The following is a 25,341-nucleotide window of genomic DNA, read 5'->3' on the forward strand; positions in this document are numbered from 1 at the left end:
TATCTAACCAAAGGATCTTTCAGCTTCCATAGTTCTTTTTTCCAGATTGCAGTGGTTCTCATATAAGATTCTTGGGGGTCCACACAACAAAATAGTAAATTGAGGATCCACAATAGTATTTTAAGGACCCTTGAAAAAATTTTGCTTGATGTATTGGGATGTATTGCAAGAAACAGTTAAGTTTCATTCTCTAATACTTTACATTGTTCAACCTACACAAGTTTATGTGTGAAAAACAAAATAGGAATTTTGAAAGAAATTTCTATAAAACTAGTTTTTAAACATCGAATGGCTGTGGGGGTCCACCAGAATAAAATAGTAATCAAAAGGGGTCCATAGGTAAAACGTGGTTGAGAACCCCTGCATTAATGTATTCATGTAACTCTTTTACAGATGTCATTAATTACTAGTCTGTATTGAGTACTACATAGTCCAAAGGAGTGCATAGTATTACGTTTGGCACCAGCTTGGTTGCAAGAGCTGCTGGAAGAGTGTCGAGTCGAACACTAAACCGCCTACGGGGCTCCACTCTGGATTTCTCTGAAGGTTGTCTCCTTTCCGTAACCCTGGACAGGGACCCATACCGGGTACTGTCAGCCGGAGCCAGCTGAGCCCGGGACTCGTGTCAGGCAGGGTTGTCACTCCCTGAAGTAGTGAAGAAAATTTCTACCCACTACCTATCGCTACCCGCTACCTTTCACTATCTATGAAGGTTTACCATAATGTTTAATCTAAATACGATGAAATTTTTTATGGGCATATATAGGTTAAGTGTTTTGCTCAAAGAACACAACATACCACCCAAACCAAGAATTGAAACCATGTTCTTACAATTGCTAGTGCAACACTCTAACCACAAGGTCTTGCACCTTCACATAGTTGTATAGTAATGTAGTCGTATGAGAGGAAGTTGACAGAAGAAATTTTTGTGGCACAGTGTAGAAGAAAGCTTGCAAGCTGAGTGAAGCAGCTTCATCCTTGTCATAATAGTTTCTGTAATATGGAGACTAGAAGCAGTGATCCTTTTGATGTGTTGTATTTGCATGTGATCTCAATGTCAAGTAACAGTCTTTACCATTCATAATAATCAATCTTCATGCTGCCACAAGGCCACAAACTTGAGAGAAGGAGGTCAGTCAATTAAATCGATCCCTGTACATAATTTGCACTTTAGTTTATCAATTCAATTCAGATGAAAAGTAAAGGTTACCTCATCAGAGTTTGAACTTAGATTGTAAAGAATTAGGGCAAATATCAATAAAAGTTTTGTCCAATACTCTAATTATGCTGCCAATCCACTAAGAAAGAGATAATGATTATTGCAGAGATGAAACATGGCAATCACTTTGTTGTGGATCGCTTGAGAAAATGATGAAGAATATGCCATGTATCGGAGCCTAAATTGCTAACATGATGGATTACCTGCTTAAATGAGTTTTGCAGCTGATGTAACTAAAGCTGAGGAAGACACAAACACACATATGCATGCAGTAATATATATGTATATATATATGTACATCTATATACTTCGCATGAATATGTGTGTATACATACATGGAGGTGTAATGGCCCAGTGATTAGGGCAGCGGACTCGTGGTCATAGGATCGCGGTTTCGATTCCCAGACCAGGCGTTGTGAGTGTTTATTGAGCGAAAACACCTAAAAGCTCCACGAGGCTCCAGCAGGGGATGGTGGCGAACCCTGCTGTACTCTTTCACCACAACTTTCTCTCACTCTTACTTCCTGTTTCTGTTGTGCCTGTAATTCAAAAGGTCAGCCTTGTCACACTCTGTGTCACGCTGAATATCCCCGAGAACTACGTTAAGGGTACACGTGTCTGTGGAGTGCTCAGCCACTTGCACGTTAATTTCACGAGCAGGCTGTTCCGTTGATTGGATCAACTGGAACCCTCGACGTCGTAAGCGACGGAGTGCCAACAACAATACATACATATATAGACAAGGTTTGATCAATAACTATCCGGACTATTGCCAAAGTAATGAAGCTAAAGCAGGCAGAGTGAAGCCACTTGGCAAAGATTGACCTTGATCACACGTTACACACCTTCCTTCAAAGCACTTGTAAACAGCAGGAGTGAGCTAAAATGTTAAAACGTAGTGTGCATGCACAGCAGAGCCTAAGGTCAATCTGTGCCAAGTGGCTTCACTCTACATGCTTTAGCTTCGTTACTATGGCGACAGTCCGGATACTTATTGATTGGATTACATACATATATACATATAGCTCTTCGAAACGCCGGTGTTAAAACGGGGGTAGCTGATGAAGGAAAATGTTCTCTATGTGGCTTGTGTGTTTTCTGTACTCTGATTATCATTATTTTCTTGTCTACGTTTTGTTTGCAATGTCCTGTACCCAGATATGCACCTATACATACAGGTGGATGTAGGTATGCACATACCTGTATGTATATATGCATATACTCATTTACTATTTGTTTTTACTTGACCGAACGCCAGCGTCACCAATTTTGTAAGTAGTTATCTCAACTTTATATTTTCTGACGCTACTCTATCTCTTTCTCTTTCTCTTTCTCTTTCTCTATCATTTTCTCCCCCTCTCGTTCTTCCTCTGTTTACTAGTACGTATCTCTCTTTACCCCTCTCGTTCTTCCTCTGTTACTACTACGTATCTCTTTCCCCCCACCTCGTACTTCCTCTCTTCCTCTTTTCCTCTCGTTGCTCACCTATTCTTCTACTTCCTCCCTTTATTTCTCCCTCTACCACTCTCTCTCTCTCTTCCCCTTACACCGGCATGGTCACATGCTTCCGGTCAATAATCCTTTCCTTCCTTGGCTATCGCCGAGTAAACACGCGAACCTACTTCGTCCCCACTTTCAAGTTCGTGCTTCACAGCGTTCATACACACATAATTTTTCCCGTCTGGCCGTATAGCCTTTTCCGTTTGTTTTCCTGTCTTGTTTTTTGTCCGCCACTACATTCCTCCATGGCACAGGTTCAATTTGTGTATACAAATTTAATTTGCGGTCCATGGGAAGAGCCGTTTTAACGATGCGTCCTACCCAGCTCTTTGAAACGCCGGTGTTAAAACGGGGGTAGCTGATGAAGGAAAATGTTCTCTATGTGGCTTGTGTGTTTTCTGTACTCTGATTATCATTATTTTCTTGTCTACGTTTTATTTGCAATGTCCTGTACCCAGATATGCACCTATACATACAGGTGGATGTAGGTATGCACATACCTGTATGTATATATGCATATACTCATTTACTATTTGTTTATATATATATATATATATATATATATATATATATATATATATGTATATATATATATATATATATATATATATATATATATATATATATATATATATATATATATATATATATATACATATATACATACATATGTACATATACATACATACATATGTATATCATATATAAAATTGTGTTTCTGCATTGCCTGGTTGTTCAGAACATAGAGGTAATTTCTTGCAGTAAGAATGGCCCTTAATAATAATAATAATAATAATAATAATAATAACAATAATAATAACAATAATAATAATAATAATAATGATGATGATGATGATAAAGTGGCAGAAATAAAGATTATGGACTTAGCTGAAATATAGCAGTTACTTCTGAGCGATTTCCTTGAGAAAATGAATTTTTCAGTTGATGAAGCAGCAGGAAGATTGAAAGAGAAGAAAGAGAGAGAGAGAGGGAGAAAAGGAAGAAAGGTGGGAGACCATTCCTGTAACGAAATCAAGTTTGCATGTTGTCTTACTATGCCTGTGTGTATACATTTACACATAAAGGCTTCGTAGCAAAGACAGGATACATAGAACTCAATATGTGAATATTTATATATACATATTTTTTTTATTATTTTCAATCAGCAGAAAGCTACAAAAGTAGCCCAAAGCCCAAAGGCCGAGCTTTGTGCATAGCACTCTTGATGACACGTGTGTGTGTGTGTGTGTGTGTGTGTGTGTGTGTGTGTGTATTACTGTAGTTTCTAACAATGAAACAAAATGCTTAATAATAATAAAGTGACTGAGATACTGATTATTCACTAAATGATGCATAACAGTCATTTTGATGCAGCATCCTTGACAATATGAGTAATAGAGAAGAGACGTATATAAAAACTGGTGCCACATAAAAAGCATCCAGTCCACACTGTGAAGTGGTTGGCATTTGGAAGGGCATCCAGTTATAGAAATCATGCCAAAATTGACCTTGCCTGTGCTGGTGCCATGTAAAAAGTACTCAGTCCACTCTACAGGGTTGTTGGTGTTAGGAAGGGTATTGAGACGTAAAAACCAGGGCAAAACAGACACAGTAGCCTGGTGTAGCCTTCTACTTGACCGGCTCCTGTCAAACCATCCAACCCATACCAGCATGGAAGACAGATGTTAAATGATGGTGATGATGTTGATATATAATTGTTGTGGTTAAGAAGTCACTTGACAGTCATGTAATTTCAAGTTTTGGTACCCCTACTTGGCGCTATGGGAAAGTATTTTCTGTCATAGTCTCAGACCCACCAAACCTTTGTGAGTAGATTTTGGTAGATAGAAACTGAGAGAAACCTGCCTTGTGTATGTGTGTGTGTATGGCTGTATCTCCCTATCTTAATAATATGCACATATGCACTAATTGCAAACAAATGTAACTGTTATGTAATACGAATAGTGTAGTTCATTTCACATCTTATATAGAACCCTGTCTAGTAAATGTGCTGATCCTGTTTAAAACCCACAAGAAAGAGGGTTGGTTGCAATGAAGAGCATATAATATGCCTCAACAAGTTTTGCTTTGTTTTGTGTGTATGTGTATGTATATATATATATATATATATATATATATCATCATTATCATCATTTAACTTGTTGATGTGTATGGATGAGTTGGCATGGGTTTAGAAACTAAAGAGAGATTAGTTGTGAGGGGATATTGTGTCTACCAATAGTGCAATCTATATAGAAATGTCCTAGAATAGGAGTGATTAAGGATGCATTATGATGATGTAGATGGGGATTATAGTAGGGTGAGATGGTTGGTGAGGTTGGTGATGGTATGTATTCTTTTATTAGGCTTGTAAATTTCCTATTGTTGGTACTTGTACTTGCATTCCTAGCAAGTTGTCATATCCTATTTGTATTCAGGTATTGTTCATGGTATCTGTATAGTGAATGTCTAACTGTTTATGCTATGAGATATCCAATACAGTTTAGCTCATCCTACTTATCAGGAACTGATAAGTCAGAATACTGCACCAAGCTTTGCTATCTACTTTGGCATGGTTTCTATGGTTGGGTGCCCTTCTTAATACAAACTGCTTTACAGTGTACTCAGTGCTTTTCACATGGCATGAGCAGCAGTGAGGTCACCAAGTAACTTGCAAGACAAGACCCCCTTAGCTGAAATGGAAGGGACCAAAAAGAAAGTGTTTTGCAATAGAGGAGAAGCATGGCTACCTCGGGTAGAGATAGAGAGGAGAGTGAGAAGATGGTGAAGATGTGACAGTGGGAGGGGAGTAGACCTGAGTTATATGGAAGCATTTCCGGTTCTATTCTTGGGTATGTTGTGTGCATGCACATTGCTTCAATCTATTCACCTGAAAATGACTACCAACCAACTGCTGATGCTACCTTTTCTCTCTCTCTTTCTCTCCCCCCCCCCCCTCTCTCTCTCCAGCTGTCACTTCATCAATGCTCCTCTGAGTTGAGAGCAAGTGAGTTGAGAAGGTATTTGTTTCCTCTTGTAACTGCATAGGCATCTAAAACAATTAGCAAAAACATCATACAAGCTACCAGGTTGTGAAGGATATCTGAGCTTTGAGTGTGTGTGTGTGTAATAATAATGATAATAATAATAATAATAATAATAATAATAATAATAATAATAATAATAATAATGATAATATTAATATAAAATTACAGACATAATGATTATACACTTAACCAAAGTATTGCAGTCACTTTGTTGTGGTTTGTTGATAAAATGATGAATTATAAGCTATCTATATGCGCTGTTATTGCCGACATGGCAGATTACTTGTGTAAATAAATTTTTTGGTTGTTGAAGCTACAGAGAGAGGGAGAGTAAGAGAGATGGAATGATAATGGGTTGTGTGCGTGTGTACGTGCATGTGTGTGTACGTGCATGTGTGTGTACGTGCATGTGTGTGTATGTGTGTGTGTGTTATATAAAAAGAGGATTTTTAGAAAACTTTCTTGATTGAGTCTCAGTATTTGCAAAACAAATTTTCCTAAATTAAATGTTAATTATATGAAAAAAATTTTTAGGAAATATTAACACATATCTGATGCCAGAACATTTCTGTGTCATAAAAGTTTCTTTTAACGAGTCTATGTCAATCTGCATTATTTTTAAAGACCTCTTATAAAATTCAAAATTTTTAATTTAAGAAATTGCTATAGGTATAGGAGTGGCTGTGTGGTAAGTAGCTTGCATACGAACCACATGGTTCCGGGTTCAGTCCCACTGCGTGGCACCTTGAGCAAGTGTCTTCTACTGTGTGTGTGTGTGTGTATAATTATAAAAATATAATTATAGTTAAGGGCTACTGGAAATGACCATCACCAATGCTAGAAGTAGATGTCAACTACCTACAATCCACTCTGTGACAATGGTCGTTTCCAGTAGCCCTTAACTATAATTATATTTTTATAATTATATACATAAAATCTTTGATAATAATAATAATAATAATAATAATAATAATAATAATAATAATAATAATAATATGTATATAAAGCTTCCATAACTGCCTACTCTGAAGTGAACAAGGTTACATAATCAAGCTGTTACCTAACATTCCCATTGAACCCCCTGTACAAAATCAATTAAGATCAGCCACTGTACACTCCAATGTAATATATATATATATATATATATATATATATATATATATATATATATATACATAAATTCAAAAAGGGATAAAACTCTTTTACAAGAATTTTATCAAGAAGCCAGTGTGTAAAAAAATTCATAAAGGAAATTTCTATTCCCAAGAATATAATTATTTGTTTATATTTATATAATGGGCATTACTACAGAAAAATAATGCCACACACTGGACTTCCCAAAATAACCCCATTTAGTACCGAATGTGAGGAAAAACAACCAACAGAAGAAGACCAACTTTCTTTTAAATAACTCAACTATGTATCGACCGATTTCGCGATTACTAGAATGAATCAAGATTTCGCTCATCAGCATAGTATTGTTAAAAAAATATATATAATTAAACAGAATTCTTACCTCACCAAAAACAAACACTCTACATATCCGACTTGCATGCATATATTTGTGTGTGTGTGTGTGTGTGTGTGTGTGTGTGTCTGTGTGTGTGTGTGTGTGTGTGTGTGTGTGTGTGTGTGTGTGTATGACATTGTTTATGGTTTTGGAGTGCTTGTTTGAGTGGAAGGAAACTCATCGAAGCAATGTTCTATAGCTAGATGCCTTTTTATTTTTTTTTTTGCCATCTAACTGGCGACATTATTCTGTACTAAAGTGCATGCACAATGTCAAAACAAATGGGATTACACACACACACACACATTCATGTATATGATAAAGCAAAACTGTATTGAAAACTTATTTGTATCTATTTTGTACCTCAGTTAAACAAAGTAATATATATATATATACATATATATATATATATATATATATATATATATATATATATATATATATATATATATATATTACTTTGTGTGTGTGCATATATGTATGTATGTTTGTATGCATGTATATATATATATATATATATATATACATGCACACACACATATGTAGTATGTTTGTGTGTAAATATATGTCTGTATTATATATATATATGACTCTGTGTGTGTGTGTGTGTGTGTGTGTGTGTGCGTGCAGAGAAAAAAAGAGACAAGTATTGGGTACATTATTTGAGATGATGATGTTGACATGAAAATAATTGATACTACAATACTGATGCATATACATGCATACATACATACATATATATCAGCAGGATAGCACAAATTCACTTCCCATTTTAAAACTTGAATAACTTTAGCAATAAAAAAGGTAAATAAAATTTTCTGTGAGATACATTTATCCTTAGACTGGAAATTACTTTGAACTTATTGTGGATTATAACAGCCACTGTTTATCTTATTTTTTCAGCTTCTTAGACTCGAGCCTTTTTTTGGATAGTGTTCCATGACAGTATGTTGTGTATTTAGCTAAAATTCTCTATTTTAATGTTAAATATTATTCTTCAATTTCTGGAGTGTTTAGAGTTTGTTTACAGAAGCCCCAACGTATTTCAGATAACCTCATTGTAGAAAAAAATCATGTTTCCAAATATATAAATGGAAAAATATCAATAGAATGGATGTGTTGATCAACGAATACAGTATTATAAATCCCTTACAGCCAATCTTACCAATCAGTTTCACACTGGATATTAAGACCAGTTGTTAGATGACAGTAATGTTAAGTAACATCACGCACTCTTTTCTCCATACCTACCTTCTCTGAAGACCACATGGCATTACTTAACTGGTCTGTTATCTGACAACCAATTTTAATCCCCAGTAAGATCAGCTTTAATGGATCTGCAAGACTATATATTTTGATTAATGTGTGTGTCTTCGCATGTGTGTGTGTATATATATATATATATATATATTCATACATACATACATACATACATACATACATACATACATACATACATACATACATACATATACGAAGCAAGTGAGAAGTAAGGAAAGAAAGAAGTAGATAAAGAAATATATATATAATAAGTCTTCTTAAAAGATGGACTGAAATTTCATTTCCAAACAGCATTATTTGGTATTGGTTTTATTAAATTTAGTTTGGTCTATGCAAAGAAATCCAAAAATGTTTTTCAGTTTAACTGTAAAAGTCTCTCATCTTTCGCTCAAGGTGGCAAGGCTGCACACATTAAAGCAACTTTAGTATATTAGTTTTACTGTGACTTCATTGATCTCCTGTCACCTTTGCACCGAGATACTTTCTAAACAGAAATAGTGTCATATGTGTCTACTCAAAAATGTCTAAGCATAAAGACTTTAGCTGCATCAGTGTTGATGGAACTTCAAATAAGATCTTTTTTTAGAAAGAAAAAGAAGTTATCTAATCTAATGTTACTGAATGCATGCATGTTTTTTCAATTGCCTGAAATTTTTGCATCGTGAGTGAAATATATATATATATATATATATATATCATCATCATCATCATCATCATCGTTTAACGTCCGCTTTCCATGCTAGCATGGGTTGGACGATTTGACTGAGGACTGGTGAAACCGGATGGCAACACCAGGCTCCAGTCTGATTTGGCAGAGTTTCTACAGCTGGATGCCCTTCCTAACGCCAACCACTCAGAGAGTGTAGTGGGTGCTTTTACGTGTCACCCGCACGAAAACGGCCACGCTCGAAATGGTGTCTTTTATGTGCCACCCGCACAAGCCAGTCCAGGGGCACTGGCAACGATCTCGCTCGAAAATCCTACAGGAGCCAGTCAGGCGGTACTGGCAACGGCCACGCTCAAAATGGTGCATCTCATGTGCCACCCGCACAAGAACCAGTCCAGGGGCACTGGCAACGATCTTACTTGGCTTGCCGGGTCTTCTCACGCACAGCCCATTTCCAAAGGTCTCGGTCCGTAGTCTAAATAGCTGCAGTATTATTTATAACATTTGTTTTTTTAGAGAATACTAATATTTTCTGCAATCTTAAAGTCAGAAAAATTTCTGCTTCAGCTGGCAATTATATCAAATATTAAAGTATATCTTATGCCTTTTTATGATGAAATGGCTTTGCAACAAACAACAGTTATGCCTTTTTATGATGAAATGGCTTTGCAACAAACAACAGTTATGCCTTTTTATGATGAAATGGCTTTGCAACAAACAACAGTTATGCCTTTTTATGATGAAATGGCTTTGCAACAAACAACAGTTAAACTTATAATTGAAATATTCTAAATCTAAAGAGGAATGTCTGCAACTGTCTTAGGTTGGTAGAATGGCAGGTTTATGTCAGATTAATATGGTTAATTTAATAAATACATTTTATCATTTTTTTTCTCATTTTTTTTTTTCATATTTTGTGTTTAATCCATTATGTTTTTCATATTATATAAACCACATTGCTGTGTGTGTGTGTATTTATATATGTGTGTATATATTATATATGTATGTGTGCATGTGTGTATGTATATATATATATATATATATATATATATATATATATATACCACTTTGACTTAACAGTTCAAGATAATAATGCTACTTTCATATCTAACCTCAGATTCTAAATGTATAACATAAAAACTCAAGATATGATATTTATTGTTGTTAGTAGCATGTGATTAAACTGTCTGAAGTCTGTCAAATAAAAAAAAAAAAAGAAAGAATTGAACTTTTTTTGTTGTATTTTTATATATATATGTTTTTTCGGTTTAGCCATCATATAATTGAGATATTTTCCTTATCTGATGGTTTGCTATTTTCAAATTAATAAAATACTATTTGAAAATATTATTTTGATGTCATCTTTGTGTAATAGATTTTTATCTGATTTCCTCTGTATACCAATCAAGTTTAAAGCCTGTTTTATTATATAGTATTTAATATATTTAACTGCAAGAAAAAAAGGAGAAGAAAAAGAAAAAAATGCTGTGACTACCTTAAAGGATTTTTGTGTGCTTTTTATTATCATTGCATATATATACTAATTTCTGTTGTTATATTAAAATAATGCACTGTATTAATACTTAACGGTCTTGCTGCTATAATACAAAGTTTCTTCAGTGGAGTACATGCTTGTTCAACTAACTGCATATATATATATATATATATATATATATATATATATATATATATATATATACATATATATACATATATATACATATATATACAAATATATATATATATATATATATATATATATATATATATATATATATATATATATATAAACATACACACACACACACACATATATATATATATATATATACATATGTATATTTATATGCATATATGTATATATATATGTGTGCGTGTGTGCGTGTGTCATTTTGAAGGTATAACTTTTTTTATTTACATATTCTTTTTAATGTTTCTGAGGGGAACTTTAAGAATTATTTTATTCCTGGGTTGGGTTTCTCCGGGGATTACATGAAAGTTTTGTAATGAGCTAGTGGTTAATTTGAATGAATTCTGTTTTGTTTTGAATTCATTACAGAGAAAGATGGGATGCTTCAAAAGTCGAAGCAGAGCCATTTCAGTGCCACTAGAAGATGCTGTGATCACTGCAAGTATATTAAGCTAGAAGTTTGTTATCTCAGAGCACATGCAATACTGTTTCTAAATATGTGAATCATCAGGTTTATTCAATATTTGGTTAATACTGAATTTCCCAAATAATACTAAAATCTTCAAGAAATAATATAAAATAAAGTAAAACAGTAAGATTATTTAGAAATAAAGCAATTAAATCAAATTAAATTTTAAATGAAATAAAGCAGATGTAAAATAGTGTTCAGGTGGAAAGAGTAATGTTAATACTGTTTATAAACTTTATATAATTAATCTTTAATTCCCAATATTAATTATTTTATTAATTATTAGTCCAGCTACATATATAATTAAAGTCAATAATAAATAAAGACTTCATAACATCAATGCAGTTATCTAAAAACTAAATAGTTGCTAATGATATGACTTAGTTCAGTACTTAATTGGTGAAGTAAAATGTTTCATCAAATTTAATATCAAAGAGGTTTGGAAATTTAGAAGAACAATATTGTTGATCGTAAAAAAAGAATGTTTATTCATTGCCACATGCAATTAAAAGGTGCAACAGGTTTATAAAAATATCAGATCTGTTAGGGAAAAACTTCAAAAATGTTTAGTTTGTCTAAGTGCTTTGATCATGAAAATTATGAAAACAAGTTTTAATACCATCTCATATTTTTGATATTATAGATATTAATATTGGTTTCTGATTTGTTACAAGACAACAATATTTACATTATTTAACATACATATATGGATATACATATATACACAGCACAACAGATGTCATTATTACTTTTTGAACATCCGTGAATCATAGACCTAAATTGTCAACCAGTTTAACACCACGACCTAGCCTTTGGATACCTTTAGCAGATTCTACTCTGTTGTAAGTAGTAGACCAAGGGTCAGGTGTCCAGCTGGGGATAACTCCTTCATTTCCCCTCTCAGATATCTTGTGGTTTAGTCATTAAAAATAAATTGGAAATCTTACACTCTATGCTGACTTGGGTGGGTTGGTTGGTCTTAATTCTGTCATCTACGAAGTCTAAATTCTCAAATCTAACCCGACTCTTTCTCTAATTTTCCTTGGCCTTTCTCAGCTAAAGGTAAATTCAACCATTAACTGGGAACATGATTTTTTATCCATTTTCTGTCATCTATTCTTATTCAATTCCATACTAACAGATTCATATTCTCTTCACATATATACCAATTTTTCTGATATATTACTTTCCCCAACTCATTTCTTCTCAGCCTTTTTCACACACACACACACACACACACACACACTATAGGCTGTATGGTTGTATTGAAGTCATTTTTTTTCCTTGAACCAAAGTAGATCCTCTGCATTCACTGTTCATATATTTTACCTTTCTAATTGGCACAGAAAATACTTGTTGCAAACAAAGGCAGCATTCTTCTAATTTCCTTCATTTCCTTTTTGAACCCAAGCCAATATGCTATCACTAGTTCCCACTTGAGCTGAAATTAAATCACATGTAGGTTGGAAAATGTATATATTGTTTCCAGCAGAACATCTGACAAGCTCTTGGTGTTCATGTTGTTAACTTCTGCAATGCAACTCGTGAATCTAAAATGTTGCTTTATTCTATCAGATATTTTATGCATCCTTTCACTGCCATCACAGTACATTATTCTTACCTACTTTCTTCCAGTATTCCAAACAAGAAAAACTACTTGCTTGGCACTAATGAGATTTTCTGGCAGTTTTACTACTAACTAGTATCATAGATATGATCGTGTTATCATTAAATCAAGCAAGCCTCTTCTTCCAAACTTTTGACTTTTCTGATGTCCTTCAACATATTCTTCTGATAATTAAGTTGTCTACAAACATAAATTCCATAAGTACCCACTTTTGAAGTTCCATCTGATTGCCTAAATAGAAAGGTAAGAAGAAAACCATTTTAGATACCTATCTACCTGCACACACAATTTATCATCAAATTCACTGCCAAACTTGACATTATTTTTGTTTATTAATATAATATACTATAGTATAATATAACATGTGTGTGTGTTTATGTATACATACACACATACACACACACACAATGGATACATATTCATTAGTCCCACTCCATCCACATCTATAATTCTCTTTTCCTCACTCTTTCCATATACTCTTACAATCACTACCCACCCACATTTCTAGATCTTGTTCCCACTCGCTTCTTTTCACCTTCTTGCAATTTGAGGGTCCACTCTGACACCGAATCACTACTATTTTATCTCTCTTTTTAACCCCACCCCCAGTTTAGCCCCACTCAATCAAAGGATATGTTAGTCTTGTGAAGTACATGGCAACCTCACTAATATTGGTGCTATGGAAGAAACACCTAATTTACTCAGTGTAGTGATTAACATTAAAAAAAGTATTCAGCTGCAGAAACTATGCTGAAGCAGACACTGGAGCATGCTACAGTCTTGAACCTGTCAGATCCTGTGAAACCACCCAAATCTAGCCAAAATGGACATTGGACATTAAAAGACAATGATGATGATGATGATGATGATGATGATGATGATGATGATGATGATGATGATGATGATGACAATTATATGCATATGTACATATGTATATACATACATATATATACATACATACATATATATATATATATATATATATATATATATATATATATATATATATATATATATACAAGTGTGTGATGCAAGTGTGGATATAGATATGTTTATATGTATGTATTTATTAGTGTGTGTGTGTGTGCACATCAAGAAGTAAGAATGAACTCAGCATATGGTCAGTGGGTATTTAGCATGATAAGACTATTTGGGGGGAATAATAGGCCCCTTGTTCTTATAAGAACATCTGTTTTGGAGGAGGTTACTCTGATGTAAAACCCTTCCCTCTTCTGATCTTCCAGGAGACAGATAAACAAACAGGAAAAACAGAAAGACAAGGACTGGTACTTCATTTACCAACTCTGAAAGGATGATTGGCCTTGGAAGGATTTGAGCCCAGAGTAGTATGCCAGAATGATTACTGCAAAGCAATTTATTTGATTGGCTGCCATACACACACACACACACACACACACACACACACACATATACATACATGTGTGTGTGTATATATATATATATATATATATATATATATATACGAGTGAGTGGACAAATGGAAGAAGGGCACTACGAATTTGAATCAAACTGTCTTGATCCATATATATATATATATATACAAGAAAGTAATATTTCAAATGCAGTATTGCTGTTAAAACAGCAGAAAAATTGGGCATCATTACCCTTACAAAGCGGGAAATGTTGTCAACAAACACCCATGGGAGTCAAACCCACATCCCCCAAGACACCGGCTGAGTGCTTTACCATTAAGCTAACCTGCCTACCGATTGCATTCAAAATATCACTTTCTTGTCTGTATCATTCAATACACATTCAACGTTTCTAAAAAGAAATGTAAGTTTATATACACATGTGATTGTTACATATATATATATATATATATATGTGTGTGTGTGTGTGTGTGTATTTGTGAATGTTCATTCAACATGAGTCAGTCAGCATCATATAGCAGAATGGATTTAATAAGGATATTGACAATTCTCAGCTTAATATACTAATACAGAAGCAAGTATGCCTTACCTAAAAATTGTTAAGGCAAGGCATGCTCTTCCACACCTCTCTTTGATTCTCAGTTTTTGCAACATTGATGTAGCTCTTCAGCTATAATAAAATAATATAAATACTCTATTTTATGTATTGAGTTCTATTTCTCTTGTGCGTATTTTCAAACACACACACACATACACATACACACAGCTATGGAGAGAATAAATGAATAAAAGCAGAATTATTCACTACATGTTTTAGTGCATAATTTAATTTCATCAGCTAATGCCCTAATACTGTTATTTGGAATTATGGATTTTGTTCATATTCTCATCATCTAACAGGCAGAAACTTCCAATAATGACATGAATTGTATCAGCTAAATATATTACAATTATAGTTGTGTATATATGAATATATCTATATTTTCATGTAGTTTATTAGTTTATACACATAGACACATACACACGTGTATATTTGATTTAAAAGCAATTTTCTGTTTAAATCTCTATGATTATAAAGTTGTAGATAATACATAAATTATTCAATTATAAATATTGTAATAAACTTCCCCAACCATTGTTAGTATGGAAAAAGAAAATAAACTAAATGGAGAATTCTCTGATCCATTTCATACTTTAATACATCATCAATGCTGGTTCCTGGAATCACTAGGTGTTACATGCCTTGCAACACACACACTCTAATCCAGGTGATCCAAGATATGTTGGTCAAGTCTCAACCTGTGTCTCATTAGCATTCTGCTGACCAACAGCAGGAATTTTTTTTTAGCCAGAACCTTCAAGATACTTTCTTTTGCTATCTCCATGTTCTTCTTGATGGCTCTTCTTTTGCTCACTCTTATAATGCCTTTTGGCTCCTACTCATAGATGAGTGGGAGACAGAAGATTATTGAGATGATCCCATGCTGATAGACCCAGGCCTTGCATATTCCTGGGGAGTCAAGATTTGTCCACAGCTAAGACAAAGCACTCCAGTTCAGCAATTTCTGCTTTGATGAACTCTCTGTCCTTCAATCTGTTATTGAAGACCGCTTAGGATCCTTTTACTGGTTTTACTGTAATACATAAGGTCAGGTCTGCTCCCAACTTGAAGTAGAACTAATCAGTTACTTTTCCTATCTTCAGAATCAAAAATATTAATCTAAATATAATTTCATACTTTCATTCTATTTTCCCATTTTACTTCTCTTTTTTTTATCCACCTTGTGTTTCTGATACATCAAAGGGTTGGATCATTTTTATTTGTGAACTTCTCTATTATGGAATTAAATTTATATGAAGGGGTTCTAAGAAATCATCTCCCAGAGTGTCTTGGGTGTACTTTGGGTGCATGGTCCCAACAGTAGAGAGGTCATGACAACCTCCCTAGTTCTTGTGACGACACTATAAACCAGTATTCACTGTAAAGTCATTCGTGACAGCAAGTGCATCTAGCCATAGAACACATTTCAGAAGAGGAATATATAAGTAAGATGTGTTCCAATAACTCTGAATATAAACTAATTCAATCTGTGAGGATATGGCTAACCCATGCCCGAATGGAAAAAAATAGACATAAAAATTATGAGGAGGAGGTGAAGGATGGAATTATGAGGAGGAGGTGAAGGATGGAATAGGGATACTGCCATTCCATTGAATAACTATAAATCCAGGCATGGCAGTGTGACTAAGAAGTTCTTTTACAACCTTGTGGTACCATGTTGGCTCCTACCAGGCACCTTCCTTGGTAAGTGTCAATACTTTGTACATGGAACGTGGTAGACAAAATCTTATGATATGTGTGCATGTGAGTACATATCTATCACTGCCGTATATCAGCAACCAATGTAAAGACTGATGCAAAGCAAAACATCAGTGACAATCCTTTGTCACTCTCATCAGAAATGCAACAAACCAGTAATTAATCTACTAGAAACCTGTAAACTAATGAGGATATTTTTCCCAAATTGCAATTTCAATTTAGTAATTAAGATATTTCTATCTGTAAGTGTTTTTCTCTTATCTATATGAATGACATTGATCATAGCATCAAATGTTTCACATCATTATGGATAAAATATTTCTGATTTACATTACAGCCAACCATCACTCTTGAGTGATTATGGCTTGGTAACATGTACCAAGCTTTCACTAATTGTTTTAGGTGCCTGTGTAGTCACAAGCAGGCATAGACACACTCTTGTCTTCTTTACCCTTGATATAGCAAAACATCCAGGATGTGACAGCAGGAGGGAGAGGGAGATGCATCAGCACTCAGCACATACTCATTTACAGCTGAGTAGACTGGAGTAATGTGAAATGAAGTATCTTGCTCAAAGACATGATTCACCATCTAGTCCAGGAATTGAACTCAAACTTTCCTGATTACAAGCCAATTATAAATCATGAACTGTACAGTTTGCACTTTCAAGATAATTATTTAACTATTTAAAAGAGAAAGTTGGTGTTCTTTCTTCAAAAGTATGTTAGAATTCAATGTTGATATGCGTTAATATCAGAATAGAAGCTTGTTGACATTAAATACGTCATTAAAGTCTGAATCTGAATTAGCTTTAATGCTGTTACTGCAAGTAATTTCTATTGAAAATAATTGGAGACAAAAGAAAAAGAAAGAGGGAAAATAAATTATTTCTCTAATTAATAATTATTTTAAAACTGATTTCTTCTCTCAAAAAGATGATTTGCTATTTTTGAGACAAAATCACGGTTGTTGAAAACAAATGTTAAATATAATTTTGATCTATTATCTCTGCTGAGATAATCTGTAAATCTAAAATAATTGTCATTAAAAAGAGAAAAAGAAAGAACAAAAGCAAAGAAAAAATAGTCTAAGGGAACTGGGGGTAGTCTACATTGTCAAATATTATAGAACAAAGTTGATGGAGTTGGATAAGATTTTATGTCATGACATTTCAAGATTGACCCCCTTGTCTGAGAGAAAAGAAAATCTGTAACATCATGCTCTTTTTCTCCCTTTGGCATATATACTTACCCAACCTTGTGAACTGCACTAGAGTAATTACCCACTTCAAGTGTTTACTTCTTGTCTATATACTGATCCTAACAACCTCCATTCTGTGTGTCTGGTCACTACCATCATCATTTCTATTTTTATTTGTCCTTTGTAGTACAGTTGATTTTTTTTTTCACTTTTATGGTGCAATCAGTGCTAAGATGGGATCCTATAACAGTATTGGCTCTTCTCTAAATTCTAAACCTTATATAACAAATCCATTACAATAGATTAAGACAATCTACTTAATTAGCCATAATCAACCAATGAAATTCTGTTTAATTTATAGTTTTTAAGACATCATTACTGTTGGCACATACATATTTAATAATATTAATATTTGAAAAGAAAATGTTGGAAATAATATTTAAATTATTTCAAGTAAAATAATTTATAATTATCATGATTCTGTATTTAAATTCTTTTTCCAAAACCATGTGTAAAGAACAACTAAAGAAATTGCATTTATCATTTAAAGATAAATCAGGCTTCACCATTATTCTTTTCCTTCATAAATTTAATATTTAAACAAGATAGAAAAAGATAATTAAAAGTTTATTAAAAGCAAAATGTATAAATATATATATATATATACTTTATTTAAAAGCAGCAGAAATATAACAAAAAAACTGTTACTCTGAGTTTCACGTTCCCGTTCATCGGACAGTTTTGCTAGAAATGGAGAAAGGATCTCCATTTCTAGCAAAACTGTCCGATGAACGGGAACGTGAAACTCAGAGTAACGGTTTTTTTGTTATATTTCTGCTGCTTTTAAATAAAGCATATTACTCTACCTCTGGTATTTGAGTACTCTTTTTTCCACCTTGTTGCACATTTCATGTGCTTACTCCGGTATATATATATATATATATATATATATATATATATGTAGAGGTAAAATTTAGAACTCAAAGGAAATTAAAACAAGAAACCAAGAAACCAACTAAAAGCATTAATAAATAAAAATTAGATGACTGAAGCGAGTAAAAGACTAAAAGACTAAAAGAATGTTATTAAGGAACATCTTGTGGTTCACGTGTATTGATTATCTCCCCTTCCTCCTTGGTGAATAATTTGTTGGCTTTGTCTCATGTTATATCCCATGCTTCTATCTATTGTTGTGTCACAGTTGTTGGTTCTTCATCATCAATTTTTGCTGAACTTACAGTTAGCAGAGCAGCGGGCATTTGTATCTTGAACAAGTCCTTTCACTTGCTTCAGCCTGTTAACTTTAAGTTGAAAGCGTCCACCCCTCCAAAAAAAAAAAACCCTCTGACATTTGATAGTTTGCATGAACTTATTTTCACCATCTTTTTTTCCTTCTATATCTTAACAAATTGTCTTTTCAAAGAAAGATACTCCCCACCCACCCTCTAAGTAATTTTAAGATAAAGTCTACTTATTAATTAATTAGTCATTTAAATCTGTAATCATTATATATATTACTTTTTAATAAATAATTTACACTCTGCTTGGGAATAAAAAAAATAATTGCGAATTTTCTTACAAAAATAATTTTTCTCATATGTGCATGTGCAACCACACACACACACATGCAAATACACGCACACACACACAAACACTCTCTCTCTCTCTCACACCCACACAAACATAAGTATACAATTGCACAAACACACTCTAATTTTTCTTTTCTTTTCGGTTTGAACTGCTCTTTCTAAATTTCTAAATTTAGTGATAACTTTTTAACAATCTTATTTCTTCTGCTTTATTCATTCACATATGTTTTTTTATTATCTTCTTAATTGCTTAACGAATGAGATATCAACCAGAAATTTCCCTAACATTTCCCACAAATCGCAACATTTAACATCGCTCATTACTTTCTCTCTTTCCCTCTCTTTCTCACTATCATACTCTCTCTCTCTCACTATCATACTCTTTCACTATCATTTTCTCTCTCTTTTTCTTCCCTCTCGTGCTCTCTTGTTCTTACTCTCTCACTGCATGGTCATTAAATTTTAAGTTGATTTACTCTTATATTTTTATTTTCTAATTATTATTATTATTATTATCATTATTATCATTATTATTATTATTATTATTATTATTATTATTATTATTGTTATTATTATTATTATTTTGGTTTTATTGTGTAAAATGTTTATTATTGAGGTGTGCATGTTGAGAGATTCACTTTTGCCGTTGCAGTTGTCGACATAGTTCCAATTAAACATTACACCACTTGGCTTTGTACCAATTTTTGTTTCATTGTTGCTTTTGGCACTAGTTTTAACTTGAATTTATTTTTTTTCTCTTTAGGAGTATATATGGAAGCATATTTTTTCTTTGTTTATAACTGTATTTTTTTTTTAACATATCACATCCTGCTAAGAAATTAAGAGGTTTTGTTTGTTTGTTTGTTTTTTTTTTTCCCCCAATTCTCTTTTCTTGTTATATTATTTAGTATTGTCTGATGCTATTCTGTCTTACTATTTACTGTTTTCTGTATATAAATAATTAATAATCATATTTCACTGATTGAATTTAAATTATTTTGTTTTTAAATTAATTGTTGAAATATTTTAATGTTTTACTGTACATGGTTTAAACGTTCAAAGCTGTTCTTGAAGTGTAAATATATAATTATTTATCTGCAGAATTCATCGGATGCTTTGTAAACTATTTCAGTTTAAAGGCTTTAAAATTTTATTGAATGATTAGTTAATTATTTTGGGTGATTAATATTTCACATTATGATGATATTTCTCTAGGTTGTCAATATTTTAACTTTTTACATCACAACTACATCTCATTATCATAACTGCATATCATTACTATAACATAACTTTATCTCTCTAATATCTCATGGTTGTGTCTAAAAACAATGTGCTGACGTGGGTTTTGTCATGGTAGCTTCACACATAAAAGAATTGACAGGCCCATCTACTAATAGTTTCACAACTATATTTCTCTACTATGTCACTATCACATACACACATGTATATACATACATACATATATGTATACATACATACATATATGTATGTGTAGAAGGGAAAAAGGGGAAATAGAAAAGCTTCTGACAATACAGAAAGTTTAACAAAACCATTATATTTCAGGCACAAAGGTCCATCCTCAGAAGAAAAACAGTCTGGGAAATGTTATACAGGTTTTGTTAACCCATTCAATCCCTCAGCATTATGTTATCAGCAGCAGTATAACCTGTATAACTAGACATATCCCAGGCTGAAATATAAAGGTTTTGTTAAACTTTCCACATTATCAGAAGCTTTCCTATTTTCTATTTTTCCCTTCTTCAATATTACAATGCTTCAAGTGAACTACAATGCTCTCATATATATATATATATATATATATATATATATATATATATATATATATATATTTATATATATATTCATACACACACATACACTGAGGTATACAACAACTTACATCATTTCATGTTAAGTCATGTTCAACTTTATGATGCTTTTGTAAAGCATTAATGGAAAAAATAAAACATAACTTCAATCAATGTTGACTTTACATTGATCTCAGCAAACATATTTAAAGGCATAAAAATTAAACCTAAACACTTAAGTAGCAATACTGAAGTGGAAAATCAAATAAAATACATTTGTAAATGTTTACAAGCATTTATTACAACAAATATAACAGGGGTGGCCAAGTTTGCTCAATGTAAGAGCCACATTCGATAAAGTTCAGATGTTTGAGAGCCACAAGACATGAACAAAATTTACACATATGTTTTTGTTACTTACGCATTTTGTAACAAAAATTCTACATAAATATTAAGAAATGCATGTATGCAATAATATTATTCATGTATGCAGTTTTTTAAACTGTTAATTTATATTGATTTCAGTAATCACAAAATACACTTATATATACCAAATGTTTTCAAAATCTTGACTGATGATTGTTTTAACTATATTGAGCATATTTAACACAGTAATGAACTACAGGAACTTCTAAGGAAAATGTACAAATTTGCATTTCAGTAACATAAAATTAGACTGTCAAAAATAACACTAAAAAGGAAAAAAATTATATTTTTAATAATATTTATTTGTCTTAGTAAATATCTGGTCAAAACATGGAGGAAAATATGTAAAAAAAAAAAAGAAGTAAACCAATAAAATTTGAGATATTTTAATCAGATACCACCTTACAAACTTACAGTTTTATAATATTTTTATGACAAATAGACAATGCTGCAAATATCAGGCCATTAAAGCCACTATTTTCTGCTAGTAGAGGTCTTGTGGATCTCCATCTTGGCTGTGAGTTGTTGAAAATCTGGCTGATATGTTGTCAAGACTGCATGCATTAGTTCCATCAGGTGTTGGTTTGTAAGGATTGCACGATGCTTCAACTTCATAAACTTCATTACAGTGTACAGTGACTCACAGCAGTATGTTTTACTAAAAATTGAAATGAGTCATGCACTAGTTGTCTTCAGTTTAGGATATTTTATTTCTGGAATTTGTTTCCCGAACTCAGTTATAGACTGGGATTTATGGATCATCTTTAGACCCAGGTCCACCTGTAATTCCATTAGTTCCATTTCCACAGCAGATGATTCCATAACATCCATCATTGACCACATCCACCATAAATGGATTTACAAAAAAGGTGAAGCAGGGCTTCAGATTCTGCAAGTCATCAAACCTGGCTAGGAAATTATCAAGCAGTCCTTGTAATTTATCTTTGTATTCTTCCAGCTTGTGGTCTTTTATTTCAATATCAGGGAATGTATTTACTCTCCTACTGAGATTGGGAAAGTGACTGAAGTTTCTTGACAATATGTCTCTTTGAAAAACTCTTATTTTATTCTGAAAGCTGAAAATTGTCTGAGTAAGATCAGAAACAATCTTATTCTTCCCCTGGAGCGCCAAGTTGAGAGTTTGTAGATGATTCATTATATCAGTAAGGAACATCAGATCTTGCATCCATTCATCATTTTCCAGTTGTGGATAGGATCTTTTCATTTCTTTAAGAAAAGTAATAATAGGCTCCAACAGATTAACAAACCTACTCATGACATTGCTGGTTGACAACCACCTCACAATGCAGTGGAAAGAGACATCGCTGAGTTTATCGTCAAGCTCCAGTTTGTCAATAAAATTTCTGAACTGTTCGTCTGTCTTCCCATTTAAGCATATGAAATTGACAATTTCAAGGACAGATTTCATAACATCTTCATACTTGAAGAATCTGGCTACCAAATGTTCACAATGAATAATGCAATGAACAGAGAGACCAACTAGGTCTGCACAGGTCAATGTCTGGTGTTTCACTGCATTAATGTACACGACATGAGTGCGGCCATGCCTAGACTCATTAAGCCACCTGTGACCACTCTCACTCCCCCGGCACACCTAAACCTTTAATCTCCTTACCCATGACCTCAGTCTTCTGACATTCCTTTGTAACTCTTGCTGATCAGAAATTTGTTTAATCCCCCCCCCCACTGCCTCCCACCATTCCTTCTCTCAGCGCTAAAGAACAATGCCTCACTCAGATCCAGCATTAAAATTAGGATTTAAATTCTTAAATATTTTTATCGACCATGAACATTAAACTTACATTTTAATCCAATGGGGTCTCAATTCATACCCAGTAAATAATTATAAAGCTTGAAATTTTTCTTATTTAGCCTTTATATTAATTGTGATGAAAAAAGGAGCTCAACCAGCATAGGTCAACGAGCTGCAAATTAAGGTCAAAGAACCACATGTGGTTCATGAGCCACAGTTTGGCCACCCTTGAAATATAAGCTAATAAATTTTTTTTAATATTTTTTCATGTTACATTGTTTTTCAAGCTAAGTCCCATGTTTTGGAACCAATTGCCAAGGTGTGTCTGCGTGCATGTGTGTGTATATTTATGTTTGTGTGTGTGTATTGTTGACATCATAAGAATTGGTAAACTTTTAAGAGAACATGTAATAAGTCTGTCTTGGAATTGGATGTCAAAGTACATAGAAAGCTATAACTAATAGCATGTAAACGCTACACTGAAAAGAAATCCCGAACAGAAAAAGTCAAAGACAGCCCTTGACTTTTCTTGTCCAGGAGAGTTTTTTGACCCGATGTTTACAGGTCATTATTTATTGCTTTATATGTACTTTGAGGTTCAAATATTATATATATATATATATATATATATCACTAGTGATGCCCCAGTATGGCCACAGCCTTAGGGCTGAAACATATACAAGAATATGCATGCATACATACATACAAAGACATACATAGACATACACATGCATATGGGTGCATGTGCACACACAGTGTCAAAGCTTTTAAAACTAGAACAGGGAGCAGTGTCTTGATACTCTATCGTACATTTGTAACATCATAACAATCTTATCACCAATAAAAATAAATAAATAAGAAACCAAATGAAAACCTAATCTACACAAGTCGTGCCAAATTGAAAACAGAAGTGACTCTATAAGGTCATTATTATTCAGGAATTTCTTAGTGGATTATAAGAAAACTGAACTGAAATCACATCCTAACTCGTGGTGTTTGACTATTTATTTTTAGGTATGAAGTAAACATTAGGACGTGTAACAGAGATGTAGTTTATATATTTGTACATTCTTTCATTCTTTCTGTTTTTTAATTTTTTTGTTTTTTCCGTGGGGTGGGGTTAGGGTTAGGGTTTTGTTAGAGAAGGAAAGGCTTAACAATTTTCAGTATTTCTGGAACTGAGGGGGGGGGGAGGAAAAAGTTATCCTCAGAGCATAAACCTGGTTTAGATACATACCACAAAATTAGTTCTTCCAAATATACCCAAGAGTCACATTTTGGCATTAAACTGGACAATAGATTATGTCTGCTGCCCAAGAAAGGAATAGTTCCTCCAAGGCTTCTGTACAATTTCTGTCTTCAAAATTTAACTCATATAGCTTTGGTCGATCTAAGATTACAGTAGAAGACACTTGCTGAAGGTCTTGTGTACAGAGATTCAGCCTGAAACCATAAAGTTACAAAGTTGTGTTCTTGAAACAGAATTCATCATCATCATCACTTAATGTCCCTCTGCCATGTTGGTATGGTTTGGACCAGGGGAGTATATTCCAGGTGTGCTAAGTGTGTTCTGCATACCCATTGAAAATGGCAAATTCGTTATAAACATTAATCGTACTCATTAATTTTATCACAAATCTTAATGGAAAACTTTTGTTATACCCCTGTTTGAAATTTAGAGGCATTGGGTATGGCAGCACACCTCAATACAACAACCACCATGCACCACTGGTTTGGACAATTTAACAGGATCATACAAGTCAGAGGACTGTGTCAGACTCCAGTCTCTGCCTTGGTATGGTTTCTATAGCTGGATGCCC

At 33.3% G+C, this 25,341-nt stretch overlaps 1 protein-coding gene across 2 annotated transcripts in view; it reads left to right on the forward strand.

The window, feature by feature from the left end:
* Nucleotides 1-25,341, forward strand: part of LOC106877721 (cGMP-dependent 3',5'-cyclic phosphodiesterase) — a 436,212-nt gene that overhangs the window by 255,043 nt on the left and 155,828 nt on the right. The window contains exon 7 of one of the 2 annotated variants that reach the window (XM_089361766.1): nucleotides 11,284-11,352. The exons of the other annotated variant lie outside the window; for it this stretch is intronic. Within the exon in view, the coding sequence (XP_089217892.1) occupies nucleotides 11,284-11,352 (69 nt within the window). The remainder of the gene's footprint in view (nucleotides 1-11,283; nucleotides 11,353-25,341) is intronic. 2 annotated transcript variants of the gene reach the window in all.

This window comes from Octopus bimaculoides, chromosome 13, assembly GCF_046866305.1.
Source record: "Octopus bimaculoides isolate indiv1 chromosome 13, ASM4686630v1, whole genome shotgun sequence".
NCBI classification, from domain to species: Eukaryota; Metazoa; Mollusca; class Cephalopoda; order Octopoda; family Octopodidae; genus Octopus; species Octopus bimaculoides.